General features: G+C 46.2%; 2 protein-coding genes across 2 annotated transcripts in view; both read left to right on the top strand.

Moving 5' to 3' along the window:
* Window positions 1–9634: 9634 nt before the first annotated feature.
* DUSP14 (dual specificity phosphatase 14) overlaps window positions 9635–18837 on the top strand; it is a 22118-nt gene continuing 12915 nt past the window's right edge. Inside the window, exon 1 of the mRNA XM_023204730.3 lies at window positions 9635–9778. The gene's annotated coding sequence lies outside the window, so the exon portion shown is untranslated. The remainder of the gene's footprint in view (window positions 9779–18837) is intronic.
* Window positions 15830–18837, top strand: part of LOC113225237 — a gene marked incomplete at its 3' end in the record, with an annotated part of 8883 nt that continues 5875 nt past the window's right edge. The window contains exons 1-2 of the mRNA XM_026456743.1: window positions 15830–15905; window positions 16605–16667. Of these exons, the coding sequence (XP_026312528.1) occupies window positions 15830–15905; window positions 16605–16667 (139 nt within the window). The remainder of the gene's footprint in view (window positions 15906–16604; window positions 16668–18837) is intronic.

The following is an 18837-nucleotide window of genomic DNA, read 5'->3' as shown; positions in this document are numbered from 1 at the left end:
AGGTAGTCAAGCCTGCAGTAAGTCATGATTGTGCCACTGTAGCCTGAGTGACAGGGCAAGAACCTGTCTCTACAAAAAAAAAAAAAAAAAAAAAGACAATACCTAGTCCTTTTGAGCCACATGTAAGTGAAACAGAAAAAGAGCAGGGTCACAGCAGCCTGAATAGTAATAGTCCTGCTGACATAGGCACTTGATTTGGGAGTGAGAACAATAGTGAAGAGCTTTTAGGCCGGTGGCTCATGCCTATAATCCCAGCACTTTGGAAGGATGAGATAGGAGGATCACTTGAGGTCAGAAGCTCAATACCAGCCTGGTCAACACAGTGAACCTCCTCTCTACTAAACATACAAAAATTACCCAGGCGTGCTGGTTTACGTCTATAATCCCAGCCTCAGGGAGGCTGAGGCAGTAGAATCGCTTGAACCCAGGAGGCGGAGGTTGCAGTGAGCTGGGATTGCGCCACTACACTCCAGCCTGGGCAACAGAACAAAGACTGTCTCAAAAAAAAGGAAAAAAAAAAAAAAAAAGTGAGGAGCTTTTAACTAGGGTATTTGGAACCTAAGTAGCCAGTCCTTGAAATGTGCAACAGAACTGAAATGTTAGTATGCTGCGTTTGAGGGGGGAACAAATGAACAGTTTCTGAAAGGTATGGAAAACCAGTTTCTGTGTCTAATGGCAGGGAATTCTTTTTCTGTTCATTGTTTGTTGCCTTGGCTTCCAGCAGTTAAGGTATACTGCAGTCAAACTGCCCTTTGATTTGATTGACTAAGCTACAAATCAGAGACATTATTTAAGGGAAAGATAAATGTCATGCATCTGCCATTACAATTCCTTTGTCACTTGAGTAGCTTGTTATGCACTGTGTACTAGGCCCCCTTCCCTGTTGATAGTAGGAATAAAGAAATGGAGATAGCACAGGAAGTTACCACTAAAGGGTTCGAAACCCTGAAAACTACAAAAAAAAAAAATTATTTCACAGATGTAGCCCTGAAGGTCACTGTACTTACCCTTGTCTTTGAAAACTCTGTAGTTAAATTTTGCCAGCCCAGACTTGGGCTGGATAATTGAGTCTGATGCACCTGTTTTCTACTTCAGAGCACCAGAATGGATTTTAATGGCACCACACTAATCATTTGGTTGAATTAACCTCCTGTTCTTAATCAAGCAACACTTTTTTCATCTTGGTCTGGTCTCCCCTGAGGCCGTGGGTGGCAAAAAGCTTCCAGGTAGCTTATAATAATCCTGCCTTGGTCCAGAGTTGTGTTGAACAGAATCAGCATCTTAGGAAGTATGGAAAGGAGAGGGCCTCACAGTTGTTTTAAGAAACCAGCACTTTCTTAAGCAGAAATGCTGAAATGCTGCCATCGAATCACCCTTATTCAGTGAACTGACAGCTAAGTGCCAACTCATGACATTTCTAACATCTCTCTCCTATCGTTGGAAAGCTAGCTGCCGAGTATACTCTCCATTTCTGAAATTGTTCGCAATGACCTAAGACTTTCTTTATATTAAACAATATATAACTATTGATTTGGATCCCTCCCTCACCCCTCATCCTTCATTATCATCATTTAGGGAATTCCTTTAAAACAGAAAAACATATTCAGAAGGTAAAAATCAATGGAGGGCAGGTGTGGTGGCTCACACCTGTAATCCCAGCACTTTGAGAGGCTGAGGTGGACAGATCACTTGAGGTCAGCAGTTTGAGACCAACCTGGCCAACATGGTGAAACCCCGTCTCTACTAAAAATACAAAAATTAGTCAGGTGTGGTGGTGCGTGCCTGTAATCCCAGCTACTTGGGAGGCTGAGGCAGGAGAATCGCTTGAACTCCGAAGGCGGTGGTTGCAGTGATCCGAGATTGCGACACTGCACTCCAGCCTGGGCAACAGAGTAAGACTCTCTTAAAAAAAAAAGAGAGAGAGAAACAATGGAATTTGGGCTGTGGGCTCTTAATCATTTCTGATACAGTTACTACCAGAGATAACTAACTCCTAGATGGGGGGGGGCGGGGGGGGATTAATGCATTTGCCCAATCGATGTCCCCTATAAGAAAACTGATGCTTTTATTTCAGTTTCTAATCTTTAGGAAGTTGTCAAAGATGAAAAGGCCAATTTTGGGGGTAATTTAATCGCTTTTCCCAAAAATTATTGAAAAAGAGCAAAAAGTTCAGAAATGTCTTGAAGACTCTAGCTAAGATGGAAGAACTGATTTGAACTTTTAGTAACAGATGAGACAGCAGGATTCCGGCCCTGAGATCATGGTTATTTGCTTTGGAGAGGTGGAGTAACAGCTTTTCCACACAATATCCCTAGTAGGAGCCTCTTTTTAGTCTCTTTTTTTTTTTTTTTCCGATACGGAGTCTAGCTCAGTCACCCAGGCTGGAGTGCAGTGGCGCCAGCTTGGCTCACTGAAAGCTCCGCCTCCCGGGTTCACGCCATTCTCCTGCCTCAGCCTCCCAAGTAGCTGGGACTACAGGCACCCGCCACCATGCCCGGCTAATTTTTTGTATTTTTAGTAGAGATGGGGTTTCACCACGTTAGCCAGGATGGTCTTGATCTCCTGACCTCGTGATCCGCCCTCCACGGCCTCCCAAAAGTGCTGGGATTACAGGCGTGAGCCACCGCGCCTGGCCTCTTTTTAGCCTTTTTAAGGGCAAACTGCAGCTGATAAAGCCACTCCAGTGGAGGTAGAAGCATTTATCTAAGCGCTAGCCACAGATAGGTGATAGGAATGTCAACCTCACCTGGCTGTCAACCTCAACAAGAAAATCTTGGCCTTGTTCTGGGCGTGCATAGCTTCAGATTCAGGACACCTGTCAGATCTAAGATGGGCATGGGTTTTGATTTCATTTAATTTCAACTTCCAGTGATACAAATGGAAGATGCAAAGCGAAATGCTTTTGAGAGCAGTCTCCCAGGAGTGCCTCCGCCCCCAGCGACTGTGGAAGAGAAGGCGTTTGTGGGAGAGAAGGGTGGCTATAGACGTCATTGCATCATCCAGATCCCAGCTGTGACCTGGCTCAGAGTTTTCCAGTTAAAAATAACCATGGCTTACAATTGGGGGAAAAGAGTAAACTGTTGCATCTCCATGGAAACTAGAAGTGTGTGTGTTGGGGGGTGGAAAAAGATTTCTAGCATATGTGGCAAGATGGGGTGGATGTAAGGATCAGAAGCTTAGAGGCCCTCTGATGAAAGCTGATAACCCTATTTAGCGTCCAGGATGTAGCCAGACACTGCTCCAGGGCTGTGGAGACACTCTACATCAAGGATTTGTTTACAATGATGTGTACATCTTGGGTCTGGTGAAGAATTAATTTGAGCCTTCTGACTTCCTGTAACAGGTTTGCTACTATTTGGCAAAGCAAAGAGCAGATGAGCAAGACTGTAGGTTAGATGTTGCCTTTTAAGCAATCTGGGAACCTCAGCTACCTTTCCATTCACATTCTGTTTTCTTAGCATATTCAGCACACCTTCATTTGCATATTCAGTAGCTTGGTATGATACATGTAGCAGTTTATAACTAGTTACTCCCCTTCAGTAAGACCAGGTTTTCTTCTTTGTTGCATGAGCTTATGCAAAGCATCATTCAATAGCTTGTCTTTAAAGGTAGGTCTCTTACCATTTCTGGTATAGTTACTACCCCAGATAACTCCTGAGGGGAGAATAGTTCATGTACCCTTTTTTAAAAGGTCTCTTTAAATTTTTATTTTCTTCAAATACATTCTAGTTGTAAAAAAAATTGTTTTAAACACTCATTTTATTTTTATTTTTATTTTTTGAAATGGAGTCTCGCTCCATCGCCCAGGGTGGAGTGCAGTGGCGTGATCTCGGCTCACTGCAACCTCTGCCTCCTGGATTCAAGCAATTCTTCTGTCTCAGCCTTCCAAGTAGCTGGGACTACAGGCGTCTGCCTACCACGCCCGGCTAATTTTTATATTTTTAGTAGAGACGGGGATTCACCTTGTTGGTCAGGCTGGTCTCGAACTCCTGACCTCAGGTGATCCAATCACCTCGGCCTCCCAAAGTGCTGGGATTACAGGCGTGAGCCACTGCGCCCAGCCATTTATTTATTTTTTGAGATGGAGTCTCACTGTGTCACCCAGGCTGGAGTTGCAGTGGTGCAATCTCGGCTGACTGAAACCTCTGCCTCCCTGGTTCAAGCAATTCTCCTGCCTCAAGTTTCCGAGTAGCTGGGATTACAGGCATGCACCACCACGCGCAGCTAATTTTTGTATCTTTAGTAGAGACAGGATTTCACCATCTTGGGTCAGGCTGGTCTCCAACTCCTGACCTCAAGTGATCCCCCTGCTTCGGCCTCCCAGAGTGTTAGGATTACAGGCGCCAGCCACCTTGCCCCGCCAAAACACCCATTTTAAAATTAAGAGTTTAGGCCGGGCGCGGTGGCTCAAGCTTGTAATCCCAGCACTTTGGGACGCCGAGACGGGCGGATCACGAGGTCAGGAGATCGAGACCATCCTGGCTAACACGGTGAAACCCCCGTCTCTACTAAAAAATACAAAAAACTAGCCGGGCGTGGTGCGGGCGCCTGTAGTCCCAGCTACTTGGGAAGCTGAGGCAGGAGAATGGCATAAACACGGAAGGCGGAGCTTGCAGTGAGTTGAGATCTGGCCACTGCACTCCAGCCTGGAGGACAGAGCGAGACTCTGTCTCAAAAAAAATAATAAAAAAAATAAAATAAAACTAAGAGTTTATAGAGCAGGCTGGGCACAGTGGTCACACCTGTAATCCCGGCTACTTGGGAGGCTGAGGCAGGAGAACTGCTTGAACCTGGGAGTTGGAGGTTGCAGTGAGCCGAGATCATGCCATTGCACTCCAGCTTGGGTGACAAGAGTGAAACTCCATCGCAAAAAAAAAAAAAAAAAAAAAGTTTATAGAGCAAGTAACTGAAGAAGTAGGGATTGTTGACATTACTGGCCCTCTACAGCTAAATGCTTTCTTGTTTACCTGCCTGGTGTACTGAAAATATCTGAGCACTAATCCCTGTTCTGGTATTTAATAATAATGCAACCTTGGGCAGTTTCTTAACACTTCATGTCTAATGTGTGGTTGGTAATACCTACCTGACTGGGTTGATGAAGATAAATGGGCCAGGTGTGGTGGCTCACGCCTGTAATCCCAGCACTTTGGGAAGCCAAGGTGGGTGAATCGCCTGAGCTCAGGAGTTCGAGACTACCCTGGGCAACATGGTAAAACCCTGTCTCTACTAAAATACAAAAAATTAGCTGGGCTTGGTGGTGCGCACCTGTAGTTCCAGCTACTCGTGCCATAGCACTCCAGCTTGGGCTACAGAGTGAGACTCCGTCTCAAAAAAAAAGATTAAATGGGTTAAGGTATATAACACACCTGGTGCCACCCCTTCCTTTTCTTTTCCCACTGAGCCTTTGACATTTAGTTTCACTGCAGTCAGGTATGAGCAAGTACATGATTTTCCTGTACCACCCAACTCAACATGCAAAAGTCTCACAGAGGGACATGAAGATCTGCAAGAACAAATGTTAAAACAGATGTGCATTTAACAAGGATGTTGTTTATCTTGAAATTCTCGCTGGGCGCGGTGGCTCAAGCCTGTAATCCCAGCACTTTGGGAGGCCGAGATGGGCGGATCACGAGGTCAGGAGATCGAGACCATCCTGGCTAACATGGTGAAACCCCGTCTCTACTAAAAAAAAATACAAAAAACTAGCCGGGCGAGGTGGCGGGCGCCTGTAGTCCCAGCTACCGGAAGGCTGAGGCAGGAGAATGGCGTAAACCCGGGAGGCGGAGCTTGCAGTGAGCTGAGATCCGGCCACTGCACTCCAGCCTGGGCGACAGAGCCAGACTCCGTCTCAAAAAAAAAAAAAAGAAAGAAATTCTCACCACTGCATCACACTGCATCATTGCTACTGCCCAAGGGTTGAATTAAGGGCAAAAGATTTCAGAGACAGATTTGAAATTACCTAATTATCCTAGACATGCTGCAATGTTCCCTTTTATAATGCCTGGCTCAAAAACCTTGATGTCAGGTTACAGAACTGTATGCATACTTTGATTGTAATTGTGTTAACAAAACTAAAAAATCTTGCATACAATCAAGACCAGAAAGAAATCCAGATGCTAACTGTTGTTTTGTTAAGTAATAAAATTGTGGTGAGCAATGCTTTTTCTCTCCTTTTTGCTTTTTTTTTTCTTTTTCTTATTTGTAATGTGACAATTCTTTATTACTTGGAAAGTACATTTTATGAGAACTGTGAAAACTCGGAAAGAAGTTCAAAGTATTTTACATTTAATAACATCTAGTTAATCCTTATGATATCCAGATAAGGTGCTACTTTACATCTTATGAAATAGCACAAGCCTTAGGCAAACTTCTGCAGTAGAAGAAATGTGTTCTGAGACTTCTATCCTGCTTGTTTTTAAGAAATCTTTTCTCCCAGAAACCTGGTGTCCAGTGTCCCTCTCAAATCTGCTAAAGGACAGTAGCTTAAAGATTTACTTATCTCAGGGGATTTGCATTTTTATAGCCATCAATGGCATATAACTTGGAATTAGAGGCACAGGCAAGCAGGTCTTCCAAATCTCTGTGAGCCACAAGACCCGATGGCACCCTGAAATCAAACTTCTGTAGACTGGGAGCCTTGATGACCGCTGTTCCCCAATTCTGACAGATCAAAGCTGTTGCCAATTTGTTAACCAGAGGCAGTGATACAAATGGAAGATGCAACTATTCATTCTGAGGGACCCATAAAAGTCTGATTAAGGAGCAGTCATTGCCCAAGCAATTAAGGAGAATATTTTTGGAAAGGCAGACATCAGAAGCTAAGCAGAGTACAAACTTCCGCCCTCTACTTACTGTGTTCATCAGATCAGCTCTCACTCTTTATAGATGCTGCCCTGCTCGAAAGCACTGCTTATTTAGCTGGGAGTCAGGAGAACCCAAACCCTCCCTGGGCATAGACAAATTGTAATTTTATAGCAGACAGCCTCTAAAATGTTTCTACATCCAAAATAGTTGACACCGCCAGGCACAGTGGCTCATGCCTCTAATCCCAGCACTATGGGAGGCTGAGGCAGGAGGATTGCTTGAGCCTAGGAGTTCGAGACCAGCCTGGGCAACATATTATTTAAAGAGACGTTGTCTCTAAATAGTAGTAAAAAGGCTGGGTGCGGTGGCTCACCTCTGTAAACCCAGCACTTTGGGAGGCCGAAGCAGGGGGATCACCTTAGGTCGGGAGTTCAAGACCAGCCTGACCAACATGGAGAAACCCTGTCTCTACTAAAAATACAAAATCACCCGGGCGTGGTGGCGCATGCCTGTAATCCCGGCTACTCGGGAGGCTCAGTCAGGAGAATCACTTGAACCTGGGAGGCAGAGGTTGCACTGAGCTGAGATTGTGCCATTGCACTCCAGCCTAGGCAACGAGAACGAAACTGCCGTCCCCCAGAAAATAATAATAAAAACAATAATAAATTAGCCAGGCGTGGTGGCGTACCTGTAGTCCCAGCTACTTGGGAAGCTGAAGTGGGAGGTCCACCTGAGCCCGGGAAGCGGAGGCTTCAGTGAGTCATGATTGCACCACTGCACTCCAGCCTGAAGCCTACCTAAAAAGGAAAAAAAAGAAAGAAAAATGGACACCTATAAAGAAACTCACATTGTCTAGAAATGTGCTGTCCAGTAAGGTAGCCACTAGCCATATGTGGCTATCTAAATTTACTAAAATAAAATTTTAAATTCACTTCCTTGGTTACACTAGCCACATTTCAAGTGTTCAGTAGCCACATGAGGCTAGTGGCTACTGTATTGGATAGTGGAGATACAGAACATGTCTATCATCACACAAAGTTCTATTGGACAGTGCTGGTCCAGAAAAGAATACCTTCAAATTGCATTTTTGGTAGAGGCATGTATAAGCCCGCACTTCCACATTCTGTAAAGGCATAAAGCGCCTCCCTACCCCAGGGCATGTCTGTACAGTCATTACATGGTCTGACTTCAGCACTTCTTTCTACTTAATCTCTGAATCTCTAAATCTTGACACGCACATCACACACAACACAAACTCTATTTTAGCCCACCTCCCTCCTCTTCACTGACTCTTCATGGTAGGTTTAGTTCCCATAATCCATGAAAATGCCTTGCTCCTTGTCACTAGAGCTTGTTCTGGAAACCTGCCTTCAGTGTAACAAGCTGGAGTGTGAAGAAGGATGCATCTATCTGTGCTGCTGAGTCATTGATTTGACTGAAGCTTCAAGGACTAGGGGGTGCTGAGCAGAAAGGAAAACATAATCCTTTCTGTTAGAGATTTGCTCTTTTCGTATTGGCATGTAAACAAGTAAGTCACTAAGTGAACTGACGTCACAATTTAGTGTTAGGAAGATGCTTTTCCCAGGCACGATTTGAACTCAGTGGTTTCCTGAATCTAGTAAAGTATGCTGCTTTGTTTTCGCTTAATTTTGCCTAATTTTAAAGCTTTCTCTTTTTATGAAGGCAAAAATAAATCTCTCTAGACCTTTTTCGCTTCGCAGGATTATCATTAAAATGTCACTAACTTTTAGATATTCCAGCACGCACCGGATTACTCTGAAGCCGGTTGGGCAGTGGAGATCGGGAAGAACATGAAAAAGCTTCAAAGCTTTTGGTTGAAGACATCAGGAGATGTAAACCCCAAAAGCGGGTTTTACTTCTCCCCCGCACCCCTCCCCGCAAACCCATGCCTACTCGTTTGACTGCTCAGCAATTCTGAGGCCAACGATTTGCAACGGCGAGGAGCAGGGGCTGGTGAGTCAAGGACTGGGCACGGAGTCAGGACTCTTAGGTGCATTGACTCACGGCAGAGCCTTGAGGAAGTCGCTTTGCCTCCCACGTGTCTCCTCTCACCTGCCAGAGGCGGAGGGGAGGCGGAGCTGTGCTGGAAAACGTCCGTTTCGCACCGATTTATGTTACAGATGGGCAGAGCTGAATTTTAAAAGACCCTCAGAGTTACACAGCAAATGAGCCATCAGTGAATGCCTGTGTCCCGCCTGTGCTCCGGAGAACCCCAGCCCTGCCTCGGGGGCTCGGGCCGTGGGTGTGGGCTCCCAGACTCGGACGGCACCTTGGCGTGGCAGGAGCAGGCGGAGATGCGCATGGAGGTTGGAAGTTCACCTCCTCCGGGTCTCGGGCGCCAGGGCTGCCCGTACCTGTTCCAGCAAGGGTCAGCCAGGGACTGCCGCACTACTGATTTTCCCTTCGCTCTTGGGTCCCAACTCCCGGGCTCTCCGGGCTGGGGAGGCGGTGGGGGTGGGTCGAGGCCGGGGCTAGCCACCTGCGGCGGCTTCACCCCTGCATCGGATTTGCTTTCTCGCCTTTAATCTTCTCCAATTCCGAAAGCACCCCAGCAGAGCGCCCCCGCAGCCCGCCTCGAGCCCGGCTCATAGGCAGATGCTGACTGGGGAAGCGAGGGGTCGTCCGTGTGTGAGGCAGGGTAAAAGACCAGAGGACTCGGACAGAGGGGCGCCCTGGAGGCGGCGGCTACCTCCGGAGCTCGGGACGCGCCCGGGCCACCCCGCACGGCGCAGAAACCTAGCGCGCACGCGCGCCTCCAGCCGCCCCGCGCGTTCCCCCGCCCCGCGTCGCGTCCCCCCACCTCGGGAGAGGGCGGCCAGGCGCAGGGAGCGTGCGCGCGGCCCGCCCCGGGCGCGGGCGGAGGGAGGAGGAGGCGGCGCGCGCGGCGCTCAGCCCGCAGAAGCCGGTGGCCGCGCAGTAGGACGCAGTCCCGTCCGAGACCCGCGCCTCGCCGGTAGGGGACTCGCAGGCCCGGGGGTGGGGGTTGTGGGGAGGCTGTTGGGGTGGGGGCGGGAAGGCGGGACTTCGCGCTTCGGGTCCCGGGGCGCAGGGGGCACCCAGAGGCCCGCGCGACCCCGCCTCTGGAAACTTTGTGCCGGCGCCCCCACCTGCTCCCCGGCGGTCCTTGACTCTTGGGGGCGGCGCAGGGAGGAGAGGCCCGGGAACCCCCGCAGCGCACCCTTGCCGGCCCTGGGCGTGCGCCCCTTGCCGCTGCCTCGCCGCGCTGCGCCGCCTCCGCGACCCTATCCCTGTGCCCCGGGGCTCCAGCATCCTCGGCCGCGCCTCCCCTCCGCCGCTTGCCAACCCCGCGGAGGCCGCCCCGTCCCGCTGGCATCCACCCGCTCTGGAGCGCGCCGCGGCTTTTTGCATCTCCCGGAGGTTTCTTGTGCATGGATAGAAGCAACTTGACTTTCAGCGATGCCAAGTCTCCAACTTGAGTCTTCCTCTGCGGTGGTAGATGGGTGTGCGCGGCGCTAACATCTTTATATTTCTCCTAAGTACCCTTGCTCCGGAGCGAAGTTGAGTTGTTGTCTGTAGAGAGGAGGTGCATGCTGTGGCCGCCTTAAGTGGATTGTATAACTGTACTTTATTTAGGTGGATGTTGCCAGTGGTACTAGCCAGTGTTATGGTAACTGGGCATCCCAGAGGCTAGGGAAGGAGGAGCGACTTACAAATGCAGTTGTACTATGCAGGGATTTTTTTTTTTAAGCCACCTTGTACTTTCTAACCAGCAGGACCTCCGAACATTTAACGTGTGTTAACTCGTTAGCTGTTCATTATGGTTTTATAAGAGAGGGGATTGGAGAGCATTACCATCCCGTTTTACAGATGTACAAACGGAGGCGAAGAGCAAACTCCGGGTTCCTTAGTAACCTTAAAGGAATAGGGACCAAGAGATTTAACCCAGAGTCTCCTGGAATTCCTAGTCCCTAAGGCCACTCAGAAGTATAATGGAATGTTGGACCGTCTTCCCTGACATTCTACAGAGCACTTAAGAGTCAGAGAGGCCGAGGCCAGCCGGCAGCTCCAGGCCTGAGACTCAGCTCTACCACAAAGTTAAGTCACACTGGACAAGTCACAGTTTCTCTCTGCTCATTTCCTTCCTGCTCTCTAAAAACAGGGGAACAAAGGTGCTGTATTCTTTGCAGAGTCATGCGTGTGTCTGGAAGCTCCACTCCCTTGAGCTGCAATTTGGTTACTGTTGTTGTGGACTCATAAAGGACCCCAGTCTTGGTTCCCTTGAGAAACGCGGGGAAGGAGGCACCCCCACAGTGAACGCCTCTTCTTCGCCAGAGACGCCTGAGAATTCGCATCAGGGACACTTCACATCAGGGACAGGCCGGGGCAGAGACCCTGACCTGGGGGAGGGACGAGGGTTGCCACGAGGAGGTAGGAAGGAGCCCTGCACAGGCGGCTTGACACATGGGGCCCTATTCCTGCCTCCAGCTCTGACTCATCTTCTGACGCTTGGGGGAGGAGAGGTAGTTGCTTGATATTTTTGGCTTTCCCCCATAAAACTGGAGACAGTTTCCTTCATTCCAAGTCGTTTTAATGTCAGTGTTGAACGTGTCTGTCCTGAGTTCTCATCTGAAAGCTTTCATATCGGTTGACTGCAGGTATGAATTTTGTAATAATAATTAATAGAATGGCGTAAATATATATTCATATCGTAAAAAATTAGCCAAGTATGTAAGTCCAGGAAATCCTTTAAGACTTTAATGTTTTTAAAAGGTGGGCTTTAGGGAGGGCTGTGTTTGATCGGTTCCTTTGCAATTGGGATTTTAAGGCAAAATGGATTAAAAATGCTTTTCCCAAAATCACAAGGAATACATTAACCATTCTCTGTGTCATTTGAACTTTACTAATAAGGTTAAAGCTTTCTTTTGAACCTCTTTCTCAAAAGTAACTGCCGAGTGCGTCTTTATCGGTTTGTGTGTATCATTTTAGACTTTTCTAAGCATTTTTATAAATGTCTGTTTGCACAAAGTGGTTTTTTAACTGAAATTAATTATTTTAAAACTGACTTGTCCTGTTCATAAAGATTTGGCTTCTGTCAAGAACAAGTAACGTGTTTAAGTACAACTGTTCGTAAAGTTTTAATAATCCTGATAGACGATGTTACTTCTCAGGGCAAGGGGCAGATTACCCCTTTTTAAACAACTTCAAAGCAGTAGAATCATTACGATCCTAGGTTTAACTCTTAGGTGCAGAAGAAAACTTTTCCTATTTAAAAAAAAAAATCTAGGACTACTAACATAGTATCTTTGCTTATAAAGAAACGTCAAAGGGAGTGGAAGGCAGGGAGAGTTGCTAAAGCAACCGAGGCCTGGGTATAAACTTACAGAGCTAACATTTAAGATGGCTTTATTATTTATGAAAGCTTCACTTCACCTGGGCGAAGACAAAGGAAAGTTAATGTGGGCACTCTTCAAATCAGTAATTTCAGGAAATGGATGGGTTAAAACAAAATTCATGTCAGGAGTCTGTGGATTTATATATTATACATTTACCGAGGACTTTTACCATGCTCAAGGTGCTGTGCCTGAATACAGAGGAAGAAGGCAAATAAGGTCGGTGTCTGACCTTATGAAACTGACAGCAAAAAGTGACATTCAGAGAGGGTTGGCTAGAATTGCTGTCATGGCTCTGAATTCCCAGAAATCAACATTAGATTTATTGAATTGTGAATTATGCATGGATAATTTGATAGATTATTTTAACGAAAACCTAAGTGTAACTGTCTTGCAGGTCAAGAATCTCGCGCCACACTCTCCCCCTCCCCCAGAGGTCCTAGCCAGAAACTACTATGACTTTTATGGAAATCACTTCTTTCTTTTCTGTAGTTTTGATCCCTTAAATATGAATCCCTAATTGACATAGTTTTATTTTGTTTTTTAACCTCAGTGCAAACTAAAAGTAGATACTCTTGTGAATCCTTTCTGGTCGGCATCGTGTGTGTGTGTGTATGTATGTGTGTATGTATGTATATACACACGCACATATATAATTTTTTGAATTTCTGCAGCATACTATTTTTTTTTATGTTTTTATTTTTTATTGTTATACTTTAAGTTCTAGGGTACATGTGCATAACGTGCAGGTTTGTTACATATGTATACTTGTGCCATGTTGGTGTGCTGCACCCATCAACTCGTCAGCACCCATCAATTTGTCATTTATATCAGGTATAACTCCCAATGCAATCCCTCCCCCCTCTCCCCCCACAGCATACTATTTTAAAAGATCTCTCCATGTTGTTGCCTATGCCTGTAGTTGTTTTTGTTTTTGTTTTTTAATTTTCTTAGAGACAAGGTCTCACTATATTGCCCAGGCTGGTCTTGAACTCCTGGGCTCAAGGGATCCTCCTGCCTGGGCCTCCCAAAGTGCTGGGATTACAGGTATGAGCCACCACACCCAGCCCAGTTAGTACATTTTTGTCTTATGAACATACCACAAATTACCTGTCCACTGTTGATGGACATCTGGGTTGTTTCTGGTCTGGGGCGATTATGAACAGCCCTGAGTCAGGTGTGCATACCTTCAGCTTTACTAGTTGATACCTGGTTTCCAAAGTGGTGGCACCAATTTACATTCCTTCAGTGGTGTCAGCCTTGAGTCTGTAAGTCACTGTATTTGCTGTTTAACCACAATTATGCTTGAATATTTCCTGAATGAATGAATAAAGGTCCCCGGGTAGTCTGATCCCTGGCCTGTCACGTACCAGCGTATTTATATTTAGTCATATGGTTTGGACTAACCACCCAAACACCAGAAGTGGTTTTCCTACTGTGTTTGGTTGACAAATATCTAATGGAATCCTTTCATCAATCTTTTTTTTTTTTGGAACAGATGAGTAGTTATAGGAAATTTTAAATATGCAAAATGAAGTACTAAAAATAAGTGTCTAGTACCTAGAAGTCTTTTAAGGCTCTTGAATGAATCCTACCTCTGGTGAATGCTTCCATTGTGCCCAACCCTCAGTGTGTAGGACTGTGTATTGTGCAGGAACCCAGGCCTATCCTTGTGAAAGTACCCTCTGAGGACGAGACTCACATCACACGCTTGTGTGCCTGTTTGTAATCCTTAAGAGGCACTGTGCACAGACCGTAACACGTGCTTCTTGGCAATTCTAAAGTAATCACAGACTGTGCTACAGGAATCAATGACTCTTTTAAATCTTTTTTTTTTTTTTTTTCTGAGACGGAGTCTCACTCTGTTGCTCAGGCTGGAGTGCAGTGGGGTGATCTCGGCTCACTGCAAGTTCCACCTCCTGGATTCATGCCATTCTTCTGCCTCAGCCTCCCGAGTAGCTGGGACTACAGGCGCCCGCCACCACACCCGGCTAATTTTTTGTATTTTTAGTAGAGATGGGGTTTCACTATGTTAGCCAGGATGGTCTTGATCTCCTGACCTCGTGATCCGCTCGCCTCGGCCTCCCAAAGTGCTGGGATTACAGACGTGAGCCACCACGTCCAGCCTTTAAATCTTTTTTTTTTTTTTGAGACGGAGTCTCGCTCTGTCACCCAGGCTGGAGTTCAGTGGCCGGATCTCAGCTCACTGCAACCTCCGCCTCCCAGGTTCATGCCATTCTCCTGCCTCAGCCTCCCGAGTAGCTGGGACTACAGGCACCCACCACCTCGCCCAGCTAGTTTTTTGTATTTTTTTAGTAGAGACGGGGTTTCACCATGTTAGCCAGGATGGTCTCGATCTCCTGACCTCGTGATCCGCCCATCTCGGCCTCCCAAAGTGCTGGGATTACAGGCTTGAGCCACCGCGCCCGGCCTTTAAATCTTTTAAATGTATTTTTCTCCAAATTTTCCTTTACCTGAGAAAGTAGAAGTAGCTTTGAGCTGAGTTTTTGTCATTTTTGTTCGTTTTCTTTGTAAGAGATGGAGTCTGGCAGTGTGGCTCAGGCTGGCCGTGAACTCTTGTGCTCAAGGGATCCTCCCACCTCAGCCTCCTAAAAGCTGGGACTGCAGCCTGTGCCACACCCAGCCTGAATTCCTGCTTTCCGAACAGAGTTGCCAGGTTCACTTTGATTGCCTGTGTTTAGTTTTGCCAGCTGGATTTAAAGTGTGTGTGTGAGAGAGTGAGAGAATGTGAGAGAGAGGAGTAGGAGGGAGGTGTGGGGAGAGATGGGCAGTTCACCTGAAAACAGCTGTGAAATTCAGGTGTTCGTTGAGTACTTACCGTGTGCCTAGTATTATGTGCTGTGTTTCTGCCCTGAGAGCAGAATGTTATGCAATTCTGTAGGTTTACAAAATACCTCGGGAATCCTTTTTAGCTGGAGGGATGATGGAAGAACACTAGCACAAAGACTGAGATTTGTGGATCCTTTTTATTTCTTCTCTAAAGCATCTTGGAAAATAGCTAAATCACTCTATTTTCAGTCTTTATTTACATAAGTCACAAAGACTTTTTTGCTCTTTATAGTAAAGATTTTTTTTCAGATTCTCTAAAATGATCATAATTTTAGAAACCACATGCAGATAAATTAGAAGTTTTCAAGAAAAGACACCCAGAGGAGGAGGAGTAAGAAGTCGTTCGTATGGGAACCTGTTGATCTGAGTGATGGGGGAGGAGCCCTGTTGTGTTCTTTGTCACCCTGTCGGCCTTCCAGCGGGCAGCTTTCACAAAGGAGCTCCATTTTCCACCTGTTTCAGGGCAGGGGTAGCCCAGCCTGGGCGAGGAGGCCTAGGGCTGAGGCCACAGCCATATCCTTTTGCATGCAGCCCACCCAGCTCACCCGGGCACACCCCATTCTGTTCTTGCACTGGCCTAGAACAACTAGAGGTCCATTTGGGTCAGCTTTTCACACCCCATGCCATATTGAAACCTCAGGGGACAAGAAGGTTCTTTCGAAGTTCATATGCAACTGCTGGGTTTACTTCTGTCTTTGTACCAGAACAGTTTCAGTATCAATGGCCTAGGGCGAGTTTTTTTTTTTGGACTCCTTATGTCTTTGGGTGTGTGGGTACATATGAGAAAACTCCCTAACTAGAACATGCTGCTTCTGTTGACTAGTAAACATTATATGGCAGAGAGCGCCTTCGAAGCACCAGTCTTCCCTGCCTGGGAGAGTGACCAGGAGGTGAACTTGCTTTAAGTTGGTTTTTTTTTTTTTTTTTTTTTTTTTGAGACAGAGTCTTGCTCTGTCGCCCAGGCTGGAGCACAGTGGTGCGATCTCGGCTCACTGCAAGCTCCACCTCCCTGGTTCACGCCATTTTCCTGCCTCAGCCTCCTGAGTAGCTGGGACTACAGGCGCCTGCCACCATGCCCCACAAATTTTTTGTATTTTTTAGTAGAGACGGGGTTTCACCGTGTTAGCCAGGATGGTCTCAATCTCCTGACCTCATGATCCGCCCTCCTTGGCCTCCCAAAGTGCTGGGATAACAGGCGTGAGCCACCGTGCCGGGCCCTGAACTTGCTTTAAGTTTTAAGGAAGCACTCATTAAAATCTGAAAATACTGTCAACATACAACTTACATACAGATTTGAAGATTTATAATGAAGAATTTTGCCAATTTAGCTAAAATCTAAATCTTTTACATCTTTGCGTTTCATTATAAAACACAAAACATTTGTAATGAAGACACACTTCATGTCATCATTATAAATCTTTGGTGATTCTCTCTCCCAAATTAACTTGTTATTCTGGCTCCTATATAAAGAGCACTGGCAGGCTCAGGCCAGAAGTGGAGAGAGGGCTTAGACTGACAACTGTGTTAATTTTCTTCTATTAAAAATATTTTTTACTTTTAGAAATTGAAATCATGTAGAAAATTATGGCCGGGCACGGTGGCTCACACCTGTAATCCCAGCACTTTGGGAGGCCAAGGCAGGTGGATCATGAGGTCAGGAGATTGAGACCATCCTGGCTAACACGGTGAATCCCTGTCTCTACTAAAAATACAAAAAATTAGCCGGGCATGGTGGCCAGCGCCTGTAGTCCCAGCTACTCAGGAGGCTGAATCAGGAGAATGGTGTGAACCCAGGAGGCGGAGCTTGCAGTGAGCCAAGATTGCACTACTGCACTGTAGCCTGGGTGACAGAGCGAGACTCTGTCTCTAAAAAAAAAAAAAAAAAAAAGAGTTTCAAGTACTTGCTGTAAACTTTCAGCCAAAGATGATCCAAAATGGAAATGGTGGAACTTGTTTGTGTACTAGATTGTGTCTTAAATCCACATGACTACTGTATTATTTGAAAGTAATGAGTTTTTTTTTTTTTTTACAAAAATTACACTTACGGAGTTTCTTTTTCCATTTATCCTCCTAGAAAGCACAGGAGATAATGTTGATGTTTTTCCACAGTATCAGATTACTCTTAATAATACTTTTAGATTCCTTCTAAAAATGTACTTGCTAGAAATATGAATTCCCAGGCCTTCACTTCCAGAAATTCTGATTAATTAGGTCTGGGGTAGGGTCTAGGACTCTGTAGTCTAACAGGCAGCCCAGGTGATTCTCGTGTAGGACTCCTTGGGACCACGCTTTGAAAAATGCATCTGCTATGCTGTGATGGTTTTATAACTTACTAATTTCAGCCAAGGATTGCTGTAGTAGCCCATTCTCATACTGCTATGAAGAACTGCTATGAAGACTGGGTAATTTATAAAGGAAAGAGGTTTAATTGACTCACAGTTCCAGATGGCTGGGGAGGCCTCAGGAAACTTACAGTCAGTGCAGGCAGAGGAAATGCCAGACGTTTATAAAACCAGATCTCATGCGACTCACTCACAATCATGAGAACAGCATGGGGGGAACCACCCCCATGATTCAGTTACCTCCACCTGGTCCTGCCCTTGACACGGGGATTATGGGGATTACAATTCAAGGTGAGATTTGGGTGGGGACAGAGAGCCTAACCATATCAGTTGGCAAACTTTTAAAATTTTTTTATTTTTTGATTTTAAGTGATGGGGTCTCATTGGCTCAGTCTTGAGTACGGTGGCATGATCCTGGCTCACTGCAGCCTCGAACTCCTGGGCTCAAGCAATCCTCCTGCCTTGGCCTCCCGAAGTGCTGGGATTACAGGTGTGACCCACCACATTTGACCCTCTAGAAGTGTTTATTTGTTTGTTTGTTTTTTTGTGACGGAGTTTCGCTCTTTCACCCAGGCTGGAGTGAAGTGGCGCGATCTCGGTTCACTGCAACTTCCATCCCCCTGGGTTCAAGCAATTCTCCTGCCTCAGTCTCCCGAGTAGCTGGGATTATAGGCACCTGCCACCACGCCTGGCTAATTTTTATATTTTTAGTAGAAACAGGGTTTTGCCATGTTGGCCAGGCTGGTCTCCAACTCCTGACCTCAGGTGGTCCACCCGCCTCAGCCTCCCAAACTGCTAGGATTACAGGCATGAGCCACCATGTCCAGCCTAGAAATATTTTAATAATTAGTAATGTAGTCTTCTAAAGGGAACTATTACATTGTCATATTGCGTTTTAAGACAGTATTTTTTCAGTTAAAGCCAAGGGAATAACTTCAGGATCCTCTGCCTTGGGACCCCTCTCGTTCAGCTGAAAACCTGATCCCTCCCTTTGCTGTAGATGGCGCAAACACCCAGTTGACCTCACAGTGCAGTAGGACTGCTCTCAGCGTGGGAGTGGGCGTGGCCTTCGTCAGTTCCCTCCATCCAGCTGAAGCAGAAGACTCAATTGTTTACCTCACCCTGCTCAGAAACTTAGCGTGGTAATTATAGGTGCCTTTGATTTGTAAAGAAAAATGGGAAATTAATATATCGTACATTATACATGAAGTTAATTTGGTATAAAATCACTAAAAGATGTGGAATTGGACCAGGTGTAAGAAAGTCCTCATAGGGTGAAGGTTGCAGCTTACTGCTGAAGTTCTAAGGATTTTGATATGTCCAATGAGACATCAAAGGGTGAGATGATCAAAGGGTGAATTATTAACTGCTGAGCTCTTAGTCCTGTGAACTTTATTCTAATTTATAAATTCCATTCTTTTTTTTTTTTTTTTTTTTTGAAGGAGTCTCGCTCTGTCACCCAGGCTGGA

Source organism: Piliocolobus tephrosceles, chromosome 16 (assembly GCF_002776525.5).
Source record: "Piliocolobus tephrosceles isolate RC106 chromosome 16, ASM277652v3, whole genome shotgun sequence".
NCBI classification, from domain to species: domain Eukaryota; kingdom Metazoa; phylum Chordata; class Mammalia; order Primates; family Cercopithecidae; genus Piliocolobus; species Piliocolobus tephrosceles.
Note: the sequence above shows the minus strand (reverse complement) of the source record. Positions and strands in the feature narration are given on the sequence as shown.